Source organism: Pterocles gutturalis, unplaced genomic scaffold (genome assembly GCF_000699245.1).
Source record: "Pterocles gutturalis isolate BGI_N339 unplaced genomic scaffold, ASM69924v1 scaffold6128, whole genome shotgun sequence".
Lineage (NCBI taxonomy): Eukaryota > Metazoa > Chordata > Aves > Pterocliformes > Pteroclidae > Pterocles > Pterocles gutturalis.
In genome coordinates, this window is record NW_010122843.1 from 1,050 (window position 1) to 15,838 (window position 14,789).

At 55.5% G+C, this 14,789-nt stretch overlaps 2 protein-coding genes across 3 annotated transcripts in view; both read left to right on the plus strand.

The window, feature by feature from the left end:
- HTATIP2 (HIV-1 Tat interactive protein 2, 30kDa) overlaps nt 1–2,058 on the plus strand; it is a gene marked incomplete at its 5' end in the record, with an annotated part of 3,100 nt that extends 1,042 nt beyond the window's left edge. Inside the window, 2 exons of the mRNA XM_010077658.1 lie at nt 1,224–1,285; nt 1,833–2,058. Coding sequence (XP_010075960.1) covers nt 1,224–1,285; nt 1,833–2,058 — 288 coding nt within the window. The remainder of the gene's footprint in view (nt 1–1,223; nt 1,286–1,832) is intronic.
- Nucleotides 2,059–7,488: 5,430 nt separating this feature from the next.
- The window catches only part of RGS5 (regulator of G-protein signaling 5), an 8,173-nt gene continuing 872 nt past the window's right edge, over nt 7,489–14,789 (plus strand). For both annotated transcript variants that reach the window (XM_010077659.1, XM_010077660.1), the window contains exons 1-3: nt 7,489–7,532; nt 12,315–12,425; nt 14,713–14,774. In XM_010077659.1, coding sequence (XP_010075961.1) covers nt 7,489–7,532; nt 12,315–12,425; nt 14,713–14,774 — 217 coding nt within the window. The remainder of the gene's footprint in view (nt 7,533–12,314; nt 12,426–14,712; nt 14,775–14,789) is intronic.

Below are 14,789 nucleotides of genomic sequence, written 5' to 3' on the forward strand. Positions count from 1 at the left end.
TGGCAAAGCCATTTGGACAAGGCTCTTGGGCAGGCTGACAAGGCTCGTTGGGGCAGGAGCATGGCAAGTAGTTGCTGCAAAGGAGATGGGCAAGTAGGAGCTTGTCCAGTTTCCAATTTTGCCTCCAGTGAAAAGACGGTCCACAGAGGCAGGGGAGTCAGCGTGCTAGAAACCTGGGAGAGCTGCAGTTGACGGGATGATCCTATGGGCCTTCAACTCAAAAGAGGCGCAAAGAAGGAAGAAAAAGTATGTGAGGCAAAAAAATACGAAAGGAAAAAAAACCCAGTGAGACTGCTGTCATCATCAGCAAGTATTCCAAATCTTCACGAGATGCCAAAACAGCTGCCTGAGCTAGGTCCTCCCCGCCTCAGAACCCAATGGATCCCCAAGCCAGCTTGGAAACTGATCTAGAACCCCAAAGTGATCTAGAATGAGCTCTAGAATGGCATCTAGAACAAACAAGTGACCTACAACTTGATCCAGAACTCTATCTAGAACCAACAAGTGATCTAGAACCACAAAGCAATCTAGAACATTATCTAGAACCACCTCCCTGCCAAAAACCCATCTCCAGAATTCAGACCTGCACCAACACCACCCCACCTGTACAAACACCTGACTGTACAGGACTCACTGCCTGTCTAAGGCCCTGAGAAGGGAAGGCCTTGGGATTTCTCAAACATCTTGGTTGTCAAAAGGCAAAAAGCAATAATCCTCTTTCTTCCTGGTAAGAAAAAGTGAAGAATGCACCAAAGGCTTCACTCCACTCACTACCCAAGGACAAACTTCTGCTTAACAAGGTCATCGTCCCCATCTCCAAGGCACCAACAAGGTGTACAAGAAACGCATAGATGTGGTGCTTTGGGACATGGTTTAGTGGGTTGGGTGGTGTTGGGTTGACAGTTGGACTTGATGATCCTTGAGCTCTTTCCCAACCTTGATGATTCTATGTTGTCTCAGGAGCGTCCGGCTGCAGTTAGCATGATGGTTGCAAGGGTGCGCTGCTGACTAACGGTCACAGTGTCCACCGTGGACACTCACCCCGCACTGCCTTTTCCTGGAGGGCCACTTGCTGCCCAGCGGTACCTGGCCTGTACCAGCTTGGCATTGACATTGGCACCATGCTGCCCGCAGCTCAGCACCTCGTCCCGACTCCTGGGGTGGCAGGGCTGGTGCTTGCAGTCATCCTGGTCTCCTCTCACTCTGCCTTACTGCTCTGACAGGGAGAAGTGGAAAACCTGGTCCAGGCCGTCGGCTTTGATCGCTGCACCATCCTGCGGCCAGCGTGAGTAGAGGTGGAGGGAGGGTGCAAGACTCAGGTGGAGGGTCGCCAGGGCAGTGGGCTGGGAGATGGAGAAAGGGAGAAGGGATGCATGCACCAAGGGAGGGGTGGGGAGGGAAGTGGAGAAAGCCACCAGGTGCAAATGCAGCTCTTGGCTGAGCACACCACTTCCCAGTGCTGCAGGGAGCAAGCCCAGCCTTCCCACAGCCTGGCCAAAAGCTAGGCTCATGTGCCATGCAAGGTGAGGAGGCTTGGGTTGAGAGCAGAGGTTGGGGACATAGGTCAAAGCTTATCTCTGCACACACCTTAACCTTATGCTGGGTGGATGCTCAGCTGTATCCTTGTGGCTGGACTATGCTCTTGCTGCCTGGGAGAGTTTAGTGTCCCAGGACTCAGCTCAATCAAGTTTCGGGATCCTGACAAAGCCCCCCCAGCCTCCGTGTGGGTTTAGCAAGTTGTGCTGGGCCCCCTGCACAGCTGGAGAACCCAATCTCCAGCTTTTCCCGTTGGAGGGTCTCAGCCTGACCCACCGTATCTCCTTGCTCTGCAGGGTGCTGCTGTGCAAGCGCCAGGAGTCCCGGCCCATGGAGTGGATGGCCCAGCAGTTTCTGGGTGTTGTGTCTCGGGTCTTCCCCACTGCTTACTCAGTGCCTGTGGAAACAGTGGCCAGGGCTATGGTGGCCACCGTGCTGCAGCCCAGCAACGGGAAGGTGGAGGTGCTGGAGAACAGGGCCATCCACGAGCTGGGAAAGGCTGTGCCGCAGCAGGGCACGTAGAGCAAAGGGAACGGGCAGGAAAGAGCTCAACTCACCATTCAGATGCTCTTCTGGGTCAAGGATGAACACATGTGTGGGAGATTAGCTTGCATGGCTAATGCACAGGTGGAGGTGCACTTCTTTGCACAGCAGCGATTCTGTCCAGTGATCAAACATGCAGGTGGCTGGCTGGTGGGTGAGGAGAAACAACGGGCACTGCTGCCTGGATCCAGCATGCGAATCATGGTAAAAATGGTGTAATCCAGGCCATTTCTTGAATCCAGGCCTTAAATAAAATCCTCTGACTGTTCTCTCTGTGCCAACTTCGTGTTGCAGTTGTGCCTGCCACTTGCACATCGCCAACCCAACCGCATCTGGTCACAGATTGTGCCTTTTGGTGGCACATCAGGGGATGCACACAGGCAGGGGGCCACGCTGCAGATGGAGATGGGAAAGCAGAGACAGCGAACAGCTGTCTGTGCTGAAACTGCATCCCTCAGAGTGCACAGCAGCACCAGTGCCCCTGGCTGGCAGAGCTCCCGGGAGCTGCACAGCGGGTGCTGAACACGCTGGGGCGCTGGCTCTGCCGCAGCAGGTCTCTGCAAACATACAGCGTGTGCCGTGATCTCACTGGTCTGCTCCAGGCACAGAGGGGTGGCTGCAGGGACACGGCTGCTCAGGTCCCGGATGTCACTGTAGTATTTGTAAATGCCACACAAATGCTTGTGTTGACTTGGAAACTCCTGTCACTGCTGCCTGCTCTGCGCTTTCCTTATGGACACGAGCAAACTGAAGCTCAGCCCTGCTCCCAAGGGTGCTCTGCATGTGCAGGAGGTGAGGCCAGCCCCAGGCACATCTCGCAGTGGGCTGGCCCCTGCCCTGCCAGGGTGCCGGAAGGGGAGCAGGTCCCTGCTGTGGGCACAGAGCAGGCACAAGGAGCAGCGCTGTGTCCCTGTCGCAGCCACTGCCCTGGCCTTTCTCAGGCCTCGTGCTCAGGGTCGAGGAACTCGGCAGCCCAACAACAGGGATGCAGGACTTACGTGACTCCTGAATTCCCAGCTGGCCAGGGTCCCAGTGCTCTGGGTAGTGCTGCTTTCCAGGGCAGGTCCCTGCTGTGGGCACAGAGCAGGCACAAGGAGCAGCGCTGTGTCCCTGTCGCAGCCACTGCCCTGGCCTTTCTCAGGCCTCGTGCTCAGGGTCGAGGAACTCGGCAGCCCAACAACAGGGATGCAGGACTTACGTGACTCCTGAATTCCCAGCTGGCCAGGGTCCCAGTGCTCTGGGTAGTGCTGCTTTCCAGGGTTTTTTCCTCTTCGACCTCAACTGCGGCTCCTGTGTCAGTGACTTGGATGGAGTGAGCGGAGGGAGCCTGGATCCTCCATCTCCTTCCTTCTGCACAAGCATTTTAACTATCGCGCTGGACCTCAGGAGCTTGGTGGAGGCAGTGGATGGTGTAACCCCACACTGTGCATCGATGGGGAGTAAAGCAGGGGCTGTGCCCAAGCAATGCCCCAGCCATGTTCCAAGCTTAGTTCCAAGGTAACAAATGAGGGGCCATGGAACTGTAATTACCGATCAGACTGTCCTGGGGAGAGCAAAAGCAATACCTTCAGAGTAATATTTAATGTCAAAAGGGAAAGGAGAGGTAGGCTGGTCAGGAGCATCACACAAGCACCGGTGCAGAGCTTTCGCAGCACAGGAGCTGGTTAAACACGCAGCACTGCATAACACAGGCACAAATGCACACTGACATGCAAAGAGAGTTTTAAAAAGGTGATGTGCTTATACAAGTGAGGGGAAGTGAACACCTGAAGTGGTAAGACCTTAAAAGTGAAAATTGCATACAGATGAGAGAATAAAAAAAGAACACAAGCTGTGGAAAGTTACAGGTGTAAGTCAGGCCACAGAAGATTTGAGGCAAGCATCCTAAAGACGTAAAAATTAATCACGACTACGTGAGCAGCAGAAAGCTCCCCAGAGAGCCCCAGGGACAGGACATGATCAGAAGGCATCGCAGAAAGCCTTGGTGCGTTACTTGCATTGGCCTCTGCTGTGAAGGAGCTCACGTGAGCATCATTCTTTAGGGGACACGCATTTGCATGGCTGTCCCAAAGCACTTAAGGGAAAAAAAAATTTAAACCCCATTTTTAGAACACATGGTTAAAAATCTGCCAGAAGGAGCACTCAGATGAACTGCCAGATACTCGCCTGGGTGAGAATTACAGTGACGTCTCTACCAAAAAGTCAATATTGTTAAATATGATGCTAATTCTTACAAAGTTCCAGTGGGAACCAGGAAACCGCAAAGCTGCCTTCTATAAAAGGCAAGTTGCTAGAAAGGATAATAAAGTCTGGAAATAACAGGGTGCAGGATAAATCTGTTGTAATGGGAGGTTCCACGTGGCTTTTGAGGGGGCAGCTGCAATGCACAGACCTCAAGCGGTCTTGGAGGAGACCAGCCATTGTGTACACAAGACAATCTGGCCCTCAGAGCACACCCAGATCTCCAAAAAGCTCTCCCAGAAGTGCTTTTAAAGAAATTAAGCTGTCGTGGGAAGAAATGAAAGGTCTGTGCAGTTCCTTAATGGAAATATTTTCGTAGCACTCTAAAGCCTTGAAATGCACAAACCAAACATTTCTGACTGGACAAAGATCTGTGGAAAATACAAACTATTTCTGTGTAACCCTTGTTTCTGCTTAATGGGATATGGTTTATTTTTCAGTGTTTCAGACAAGTCTCTGCTAAAATGCACAACTGCAATCCCAGCACATGGTGCAGCTTCCTTATAACCTCCTTGTGTGAAGCTTCGTCATCCATTTTGGACCTCAATTTCCCCAGCTTGCTCTGTGTATTCACTGAACCCCCACCCCAGGGCTGTGCAGGAGATCATGGAGCATCAGTCACTGAGCTACAGCGGAGCCACGGTAACAGGGGGTTTGCCCACCCAGAGCTGAAAGAGGTGAAGTAGGTAAAAGTCTTTAGGGGACAGACCTTGTTCCTCCATGCAGTCTCGGGGCAAAGCACTGCCATCCACTCCCCACCACACCGGGGGGTGACAGCCAGCTGGCAAAACACCCTGACAACAGCACCTCGAGCTCAAAGGAGCCTTTCAGAGCAGCCACCAAGCTGGCAGGCAATGCCCTGGCACTGAGGATGCCCTGGTGACACCCCTGCTAGCAAAGGGATACCCCGAGAGAGCTGCAGAGCCTGCAAAGCTGCAATCTCTAGGAGCATGGGGGGCTGCACCCCAGCTGCTGGGCATGGGGCAGGGGGGCTCTGGGCTGTCCCCAGATTGGGGTGAAGCACCTCTGTGCTGCCCCGACTCTGCTGGGAAAAAGGCAAAATAGCAGCTTGTGAAGGAGGGACGTACCTCCATCTTCTGCGGCCGCTGTTGTTTCCATCCCGACTCTGTGAGGCATAAGGAGGGCTGGGGGGGGGCATGTCCATGCAGGGGGGGGCAGCCCCCCAGCTTGGCACCCCTGCTTGGGTGCACCTGGGGGTCTCTGATCAGCACAGACCCAGGGAAAGGTCATTCAAGCATCCGGCCTTCTGAAATTTTAGGGTGCACTTTTTCCATTACAAACCAGTAAACAACTAACCCAAGATCTCCGGGGAGGCACAGTTCCTAGCAGGCTTCTAGCTTCCAGTTCCTGCGCTCACACACCAAAATGTGCAGACGTCATTTGCTGCAAAATCCCAGAACAGCCAGAGACAGGATTGCTGTGGGTCCAAAGTCCATCCGGGAGCCAGAGCCCGGCACACCTCCAACACCACTCAGAGGAAGAAAAGGAGACCAGGGCTGAGCTTAAATGCAGCCCCAGGCTGCGGGGCGGTGGGGCTGGTCAGGGCAATTAAGACTGTCAGGGCAATTAAGGCCATCAAGGCAACGAAGGCTGTCAGTGCCCCTGGAGCCTGGACAGCCAGGTTGGGCTGCAAGGTCTATTCCCAGCTCCAGGCTATGCGTGTCAAACAAAGCACTCTGATGTACATATTTGAAGTCCCCGAGGCAGCTGAGGTTGGGGACAAGGTCACAGCAGATTTCCAGGGTGAACCCTGAGTGCACAGCCCCAGCAGGATGCCCAGGGATGCCCTGGGCAGGGTAGAGCGGGAGTTGGGAGCAGGACGGAGCTGCACACCCTCTGAGCGCTGTGCTGGGGCAGGTGTAACTGCACAAGCACAGTGTGGGGTGGGAAAGCCTCGTGTTGGTGTCAGTCCTGCTCCACAAACTGCACAAGAGTTGGTGCTGATGCTCCCATGGCTGTCCTGCAGGTGTTTGAGGGCTTTCCTGTGGTCCTGCAGACCCAGGTGATGAGCCGTGCCCCTGGTGACCCTGCCAATGATGGGCTGTCACATCCCAGCTGGAAACGTCCGGGATGGCTGCAGTGACCCTCTCTACTCCTCTCCACTCAGCCGTGTCAGGAGCGATGTGGGCAGCCTCTCTCTGGGCTGGCACCTACCCTGTGCTGGGTTCCAGGCTGAGGCTGGGAGCAACTCATGCCACCGATGTCACAACCACAGGGAGGCACTGGCTCCGCGACTGTGGGTTTCAGTGGCACAATCAGAGAGATCTCACCTGAGCAAACAGAAGCACCAAGGCGCTGTGCAGCACCCAAGCTTTGGGTGAGCGTGGGGCTGTGTCCCAATGCGGCAGCGACAGGGCAGAGCCGTGCAGGGGGCAGTGGGGACCGGTCCCTGCTCAGGCCCCACATTGTGGGTGGCTCCGGGCTCTGGCGTGTGTTTTACTGCTCTGAAAGGAGATGGAAAAAGGGTACAGATTTTCCACTTAGCAAAATTCTGTGTGGGAATTCTTTTTGGCCTCGTGAAAGTGTCATTGTCAGATAAACCGGAATGTTTGCTATGATTAACAGATTTATTTTTTTTAAGCTTACATTAAAATGAATTTGTTCTGGAACAAGTGTCACCATTACCCACCAGCCGATAACCACTGCTGAAGCTGTAGATATTTTTATGCTAGCCACAGCCTTTATATCAACAGCAAGGCTTCTCCCAAGCACTTTTATTTTTATGAAAGTGACATTTTTCATTTAAAAAAATCCTCACTTGAATGACACATTCCTACCTGGGTCTTCTAAATACTGACCCTGAGCCTGATACATCATTAAGAGGAAACCCTGGGGGCTTCCTGCAGCCTCCCAACAGCAGCTTGGCCCTTCCAGTTTGATTACCTGATCTCACCCCAGAAAAAAAATAAAACAAAACACATTTTTTCCCCTCCGTGTGAGCTTAGAGAGGAGAAAACAAACTCCAGAAGCTGCTGGGGCCGAGGCCAGCTGCGGCGGGACGGCCAAAAACGGGGCTGGCAGGGGTCCAGCTCCCGGCGCTATATAGGAGGGAGCGGGGGGAGCCGGGCTGCAGACAGAGCCACCACTGCCTGGTTTAGCCATCACTCAGACTCTTCTCACCGACGAGGAAAACTACAGCCTGCCAAGATGTGCAAAGGATTAGCAGCGCTGCCCCACACATGCCTGGAGAGGTGAGAGTGGGTGGCCTGGGGGGGTGCTGCGGGGCAGGGGGGCTCTTCCTCAGGCATATCCCCATGATGGACATCCCTTACAGGGACTGGGGTGCCCAGCTCTGAAGTGGGAGGGGAGGCAGGCTCGCTGGTGGGGTTCAGTGGGATGCTGCGAGTGGCTGGGACCCTCAGGGTGGTGGGGTGACCATGGGTACAGCCCCAAACTCTCCCCTCTGCTTTGGGAAGGTCTCTGCTGGGCACATCTGGGCTGCCCCACACCCACCCCTCAACCTCCGCTGCTCTCCTGTGCAAGCCTGGAGCAGGAGCATGTTGTCCACAGACCTTAGTGTTTGCAAACCATGGGAGGGAGGAAAAAAAGCAGGAAAGCGGTTGTTGCCTTTCCGAGGCGCAAACAGCGCTGGCTCCAAAGTGCCTCCAAATCCTCTTTAACCGCCTGCATCTCCATTGCACATGGATTAGCTGGCCCTGGCCCCTCTCACAAGGCTTGGCTCTGTGCAGAGTGCCTGCTCTGCCCCGCTCATGTCACCCATCCTCATCCTCATCTTCATCCCCCCTCCCCGGCGCTCCCCTCACAGCCTGCTGGGTGGGGATTGTGCTGCCCAGGCTGCCCTGGCCTCGGGGAACCCGGCAGGCTCCAGCCCCCAGCCATTCCCACACCGATCAAACCTGCCCCCTCCTCTGCTCTGCGGTGCTGGGGGGGCTTTAGAGGGGTCCGGTGAGAAGGAAAGATGCGAGGGGGACTGTGGCACGAGGCTGGGGTCTCCCTGAGGCAGCAGGGCACAATCCTGCACCTAAGGAGGAAACTTGGTAAAAGACTTCACACCCAGCGAGGATTTCCTCGCAGCTGCAAATGCCTTAGCACTGGTTTTCAGATGAGAGTGAGGGTGGCATTCGCTGTCCCGGGGGGAGCTCGGGAGAAGCCCCCCTTCGTCAGCTGAAGTGGATGCTGCTTGCCCAAAGGCAGGCAAGTTCCCATCACAGGCATGAACAGGAGCACAGACCTGTGACCATTTATTTGTGTGCCCTTTGGCTATCTGGGTGTCCCCACACCCACCTCACCTGGTCCCTGCAGCCACTGTGGGTGTGGGTGAACCACAGGTTTCTGCTCTGCTGTCATCACCCTTGTCACTCCTCTGCTCCTGGCTCATCCTGCAGTAGGTTTTTCCCTGCTGCCATGCTGATGCTTTCACTGCCCTGTTACACCTGCAAACCCTCGCGCTGGAAAGGCTGCTTCCCGTACAATCCACTACTGTATACACGGTGTTAAGATGGGGTTTGTCCCGTATGCATTGGTTTGTATTGCTCTAGAAGGAATTTTGGCAGTGGCGTCACCGCCAGTCTCACAGGACCCCCCACAGCCCCCACAGCTGGTCCCCGTGTGCGGTACCCGAGCAGCGCCGCACCCACCGCTCAGCCCTTCTCCCCATGCCCGTGATGTGTTCAACCGTATGGTCCCAGCCCACGTTCCCCGAAGACCGTCCCCACCGTCTCCCCTGCGTGTTGTGTCCTACCTTCCCCGCGCTGCCAGCCGCAGGATGAACTTCTCCCCGCAGCCCCGTGCAGAGCCCACCCGAGCTCTGTGTGGACCCAAGGGGCTGGTACCCCAACCCTCCCCACGGCATGTGCTTGCTGACCTCTCCAGAGAGAGCTGGTAGGTCTGAAGGAATCTCTTCCCACTGCCAGAGCCTTGACTCCTCTCCAATAGACCATATTTGTCCATGTGTCCTATCTGACACAGCCACTGACGTGCCCCTGCAGCATCACCCTTGCAGCTTTGTGGCTCCTTGAATCCCCCTGGAGCCTTTTCCCCACAGGGACATTGCCTCCGGCACCTCCCTGCCCTGGGGCACAGCAGCAGCTTTAGCTTTAGCTGTAGCTTTAACTTCTTCAAGCTGCTTTTTTTTGTTTTGTTTTGCTTTGCTTTTAAAGCTGGAGTCTCTCCTGGCCCTCCCCAGCAGCCTTCTTGCTCTTGATATGTTTGACAGAGCCCATATTTTCTTTTAATGCTTCTTGGAAGTTGTTTCTCAGACTTTTTCTTGGCTTGTTCCCATATGTTCTCACATTTAACCTTCCACCGTTTACGGTCCTCTTGTTTTTTTCTCCCTCAGATGTAGCTGGGGGTTTTTTGCAAGGTGCCTTTTTGTTTATAGCTGCCTTTTTTACCCGGCTGTTTAGCCTTTGCTGAAGACTTGCTTGTAATACATCTGCTGCTGGAGGATGCCAGGATAATGTCTTTAAATAGTCCTTCCCTCCCGCCAGCTTGCAACAGCCTGCCTCTCCTTCCTCGCTTCCTTTCACCACGCTTCCTCCTCTCTGCAGTCTCCCCACTGTGCACTAAAGCCCCACAGCTGAGGACACACACACGGGGTGGGGAGGTTCTTGCTGCTGTCCCCACGCTGGGACCTGGTGGGCTTCAGTAGGGTGGGCAGCCGCTGACGGTCCATCACCAGCCCTGCGGGATGGAGTGGGGCTGGAGCTGTCCCAGCAGCCCCATGGGGAGCAGCCGGGGGGGGGGGCAATACAGGTCTGGCATCGAGCCAGGAGACCCGGCTGACGAGATGTCCCCCTACGGCACAGCCAAAGGGAGGGTGACCCCAGGGCTGAGCTCAAATGGAGCCCCTGGGGTGTGGGGTTCAGCTGGGGCTGCTCTGGGCCACCAAGGCCCATTAATGCCCTTTGAGCCCGGCACCCATTGGCCACAACTCACTGCAAGAGGGTGGGAATTGGGGAGCAAGATTTTGAACCAGGTCCAAGTGTGACCCAGGACAGTGCTTGCTGCTGCACGAAGCTGCTGTCGATTGCATCCGCATCTCATGCGTGTGTTGGCCCCACCTGCAGCAGGGCAGCAAGGTCCCCAGGACCCGGCTCACTCCGTTGGGTGTTAGATCTGGCTCTGGGTGCCCCTGCTCCCAGCACAGCCTGTGTTTCCCTCCGCCTGCTTGGGATGCCCTGGCATCCGCTGTCGGAGGCAGGTTTCTGCAGCAGGAGCGGGGGGCAGCTGGTGGGGGAGCACAGCCCGCACCGGGTCTCAAAAAGTCACCCTTGGGTCTGGCAGGTGGAAAACCAAAACACAGAGGGAGTTTTACAGGGAGGGGAAAAAATTAAAGGAATGGAAATGAAATAGCAGACATAGCAAAGGAAGGATTGACCACAGAGGACTTGTGAAAATAAACAGCAGAGAGGAGACGCGCAGTGAGCCCTGGAGCTGGGGAGCTGCAGCGTGGCCTCGACGGCCGCACCATGGCACAGGCACCGAGCCCGGCTGGGCTGCAGGGAAATGGTGGGTCCCTCTGCCCTCATCCGCACTGCCTGCCAGTGAGCCTGGGAGACCAGACATTGCTGTGACAAGGAGGAGTCCTGCCCTGCAAAGGTCCATTTTCACTCCTTTATGTGTTCAGTCTTGGACAGCACACCTGGTTTTTCTCTGCAAAAGCTCGGCTCGCTCTTGCTACCAACACTGAGCTGCAGCAGAGGGGAGCCTCCTCGCTGGCTTCGGATGCTCAGGACCACGTTGCAAGTTGTATTGCACAAAAGGGGATGTTTTGAGAGACAGATGGACTTGCTGTCATGCCCCAGGACCCCGCCATGGCTATGCATCCTCCAGAGGGGTGAAGGATGAAACTCCCGTGGCAGTCAGAGCACTTCGTCTCCTGAAACCCTTCTTCCCATCTGCCCAGGCAAAACAACACCCAGGACTTCCCTGTTTGCAGGAACCTTCCTGTTGCAGACACAGAATCATGGAATCCCAGAATGGTTTGAGTTGAAAGGGACCTTAAAGATCATCCAGTTCAACCCCCTGCCATAGGCAGGGACACCTCCCACTAGCCCAGGTCGCTCAAAGCCTCATCCAGCCTGTCCTTGAACCCCTCCAGGGATGGGGCATCCACAGCTTCTCTGGGCAGGCTTATATACATAAGGCTTATATGTTACTTAAGAGGGAGCAAAGAAACCACGAGCACTAGCTGGGAGTGTGACGGGTTCCTGGCAGCACACATCGCTCTTGGTCCCCAAGAGAGCAATAGAAAAATAACCCAATCCTGCTAAAAGTGCCTGGAAAGGAGGAAGTCCCCAGCTGTGAGTGCTTGGGAGGGTCAGGAGCGGGCACAGCGCATGCCAAGGAGCTTTTCACCCGGATTTTGGCAGGTGTCGTGGTGCATGCTAACCCGTGTGTCAGCAAGAGCATCCCCGGGGAGGGCAGGATTTGGGCTGCGGGAGGCAAGGGCGCTGGGCAGCACAGCGCTGGGCTGGGGGCTGCACCACACGTGGATGCGGGCAGAGGCAGCGACCTCAGAAAGCCCAGGGGATGTGATGAGAACAGTTCTCTGCTCCCTCCAGCTGCAGGCTGGGACCCGGGGAGGGCCCCCCGCTCTGGAAACCACTGGCCATGCGGGGCTGGTGGGGGGCTCAGCACAGCCTGCTCTCACAGGGAGCTCTGTCAGCTCCTCACCAGCATTTCCTGGGGGCACATCACTATAGAAACTGAGTGCTGCATGCTAGTCCCCTCATCCATCCTCCAGCAGCCTGCCAGCCCGGCTGATACAATTATCCCTGACACAGATGGGGACAAGACAAAGAGATCAAGAGCTGCCGCTGATTCTGAGTGCCCGGCTCAAAATGCCTCAGCCAGGTGCCTGTACAGCATCAGGGTCCATTTGTCTGTGTGTAAATAATTACACAGCTCTGCACCTCACCAGCAGCCGTGCCAGTCTGTGCGGGTGCAGGGCAGGGACGGTCTCCTGCCCCATCCCTCCACCTGACCACCTCTGCTGCTACCCTCCGCAGGGCCAAGGAGATCAAGATCAAGCTGGGCACGCTGCTCCAGAAGCCCGACTCGGCCATCGACTTCATCATCCCCTACCCGGAGAAGCCGGAGAAGCCGCCCAAGGCCCAGAGGTGAGTACTGCAGGGTGGGCTGGTGGGCGCTCGTACTCGGCCCAAGGGGTGGGTGCAAGCCCTTTGGGGATGCGAAGGGGCTGAGGCCCCTGCGGCAGGGTCCAGGGTGGGCATGGTGGCTTTCCGTGGCAGGCAGCTCGTAGCACATCCCTCCCGACCCAGGGCTGGGCACGGGCTCCGGGAGTTACGTCAGGGTGACGCAGGACGTGTCAGGCGGTACAGCTTTATGGAAACCAGATTTCTCACGGAAACTTGATTTACGTTTGATGAGATTTCACTTTCACTCGATAAAGGTTTTGCCAGAGGCATACAGCACTTGGTGTTCTCTGCATCACCTGCCCCAGCCCAGGTTGCCAGCCTGGCACAGCCGGGTGGCCCTGGGGGCAGCGTGTCCCCGGGCTGGGTGCACAGCTGGGGACGATGGCACTGTCTCCCCTCATTGTCCTTGTCCTGAGCCTCTGCTCCCCGGCACCGAGCTGGTTTAATGGCAAAAAGAAGCAGAGGAGAGGCCAGAGAGGCTTCTCCAGAAAACAGGAACAAGGGCTCACCTCGAGGGGCCCGAGTGGCCATGTTGTGACTAAACCAGGAGAGGCACGTGCCCACTCTTCACAGTGCCAGTCTTGTATTTCCACTCTAAAATCACAACTTTTTTTTACGTTGCTCCATCTCCCCACGTTCCCCTTCAGCCCAGGCAAAGTCACTCTAAACCAGTAACCCTCTACCAAGGGATTGCAAAAAACCCAGAAACCCAAAAACCAACCCCAACCTGCCCCTGACGTGAGCCGGCAGAGCCGTGGTCACTTTGGTGGCTGCAGGGCGTGGGGACATGTGCCAGCATGGCGCCTACCCTATGCTGACCTGGCCAGGCAGAGCCCCGACGGGCAGCACCATCCACGCCGTGCCCTGGGTGCCTCTGCAAAGGGGACACATTTGTCCCCATTAGCCGTCCTGGCTGAATGCTGGAGCACGTCTTGGCTCCCTGCTGGCCAGAGGAGTTGTTTTCTCCCTGCGCAGCCTCAATATCACTCGCTGTCAGCATCTCGCTCACAGTTAATAGCATCCCTGGGACATTCAGCTAATGGCAAAGTGGATTTGGTGGTTTCCGGGAAATCTGGATTATGTTGGGTTGCTGCAGTGGGAGGAACACGGGAGCAGGGAGAGCTGTTGATCCTGGGCAGCAGGTGCAAATGCAGTTCAGGGTCCAGAGAGCAAACGAGCAGAGTCCCATCGGGGTCTTTACTGCTGGGTGCTGGCAGTTTGATGATGAACGACGGCTGCACATCCAGCCTGAGCAAACCTGGTGTTCCTGCCCTTCTCCTCTCCTCCCAGACCCCCTGGGCAGGGCGGCTGGGCAGGAGCACCCCCACTTTCCCCAGACCCACCGCTGAAGCACCAAGGCCCCCAGGTTGTCCTGCCCATGGCCCCGTCCCCGTACCCAGGGATGCTCCACTCTCCCCCAGGGTTTCAGCCCTGACACATGCCCTTGGGCAGCAAGACAAGCTGGAGCTGCAGCCCTGCCACGGGGAGCCCAGCACTCAGCAGTGGGGGCCTGCCTTCCCCCCAACATTGGGCATCAGCATGGTGGGCAGCGTGGCGGGCAAGATCCCTGTGCCCCAGGGCAGCTTGGTCAGGCTCCTCAGGGCTTAAAAAAACCCCCAAAAAACACCCCACAACCCTCTTTAGCCACATTACAAGCATTGCATTAAAAAAAAATTAAAAAAAATAAAAAAAGAAAAAAGAAAAAGTTGGTATATAGTGGAAAGCAAAGGGGAACATTTATTTTGCAGCCTATTAATTTTGTATTATTCTCATGTCAGACAGCGCAAGACTATTCTGATGCTTGCTTTGGAGGACCTTTGAAATTCTGTAGAGCTGCACAAAGCAGAGTCAGAGAGTGAGAAGCAATCTTATTTCTGTTCAAAACGAAGTAATGTGCTAACTAATGATGACAGAAACCTGGAGAGCTGTAGGTGCTCCCTTTTGTCAAAGATATAAAGTAGAGATTCAGGCCTCTGTTAAAGATTGTATAATGTCCTAAAGGCTAACTTCAATGAAGGTAATTATATTTGGCCTCCTTGAATTCCCTCTGAAGAGGCAGTTGGGCAGGGCAATATTCACTTCCTCAACAGCATCTCCATTGCTTGGCCATCGCCCCCACTCTGCAGCAGTCTCCACTGCTTGTTATGCTATTCCTCCTCATTTTTAAAGGAATCATTTAAAAACCTGGAGCCCAGAGTGGGGCTGTGGGGTGAGCATGGGCTACCTGGGCTTTCTTTACTCTCTCCAGGCCATCACCGGAGGAAGCTCTGCAGTGGCGTGATTCCCTGGAGAAGGTCCTGCAAAAACCCTGTGAGGTCACATACC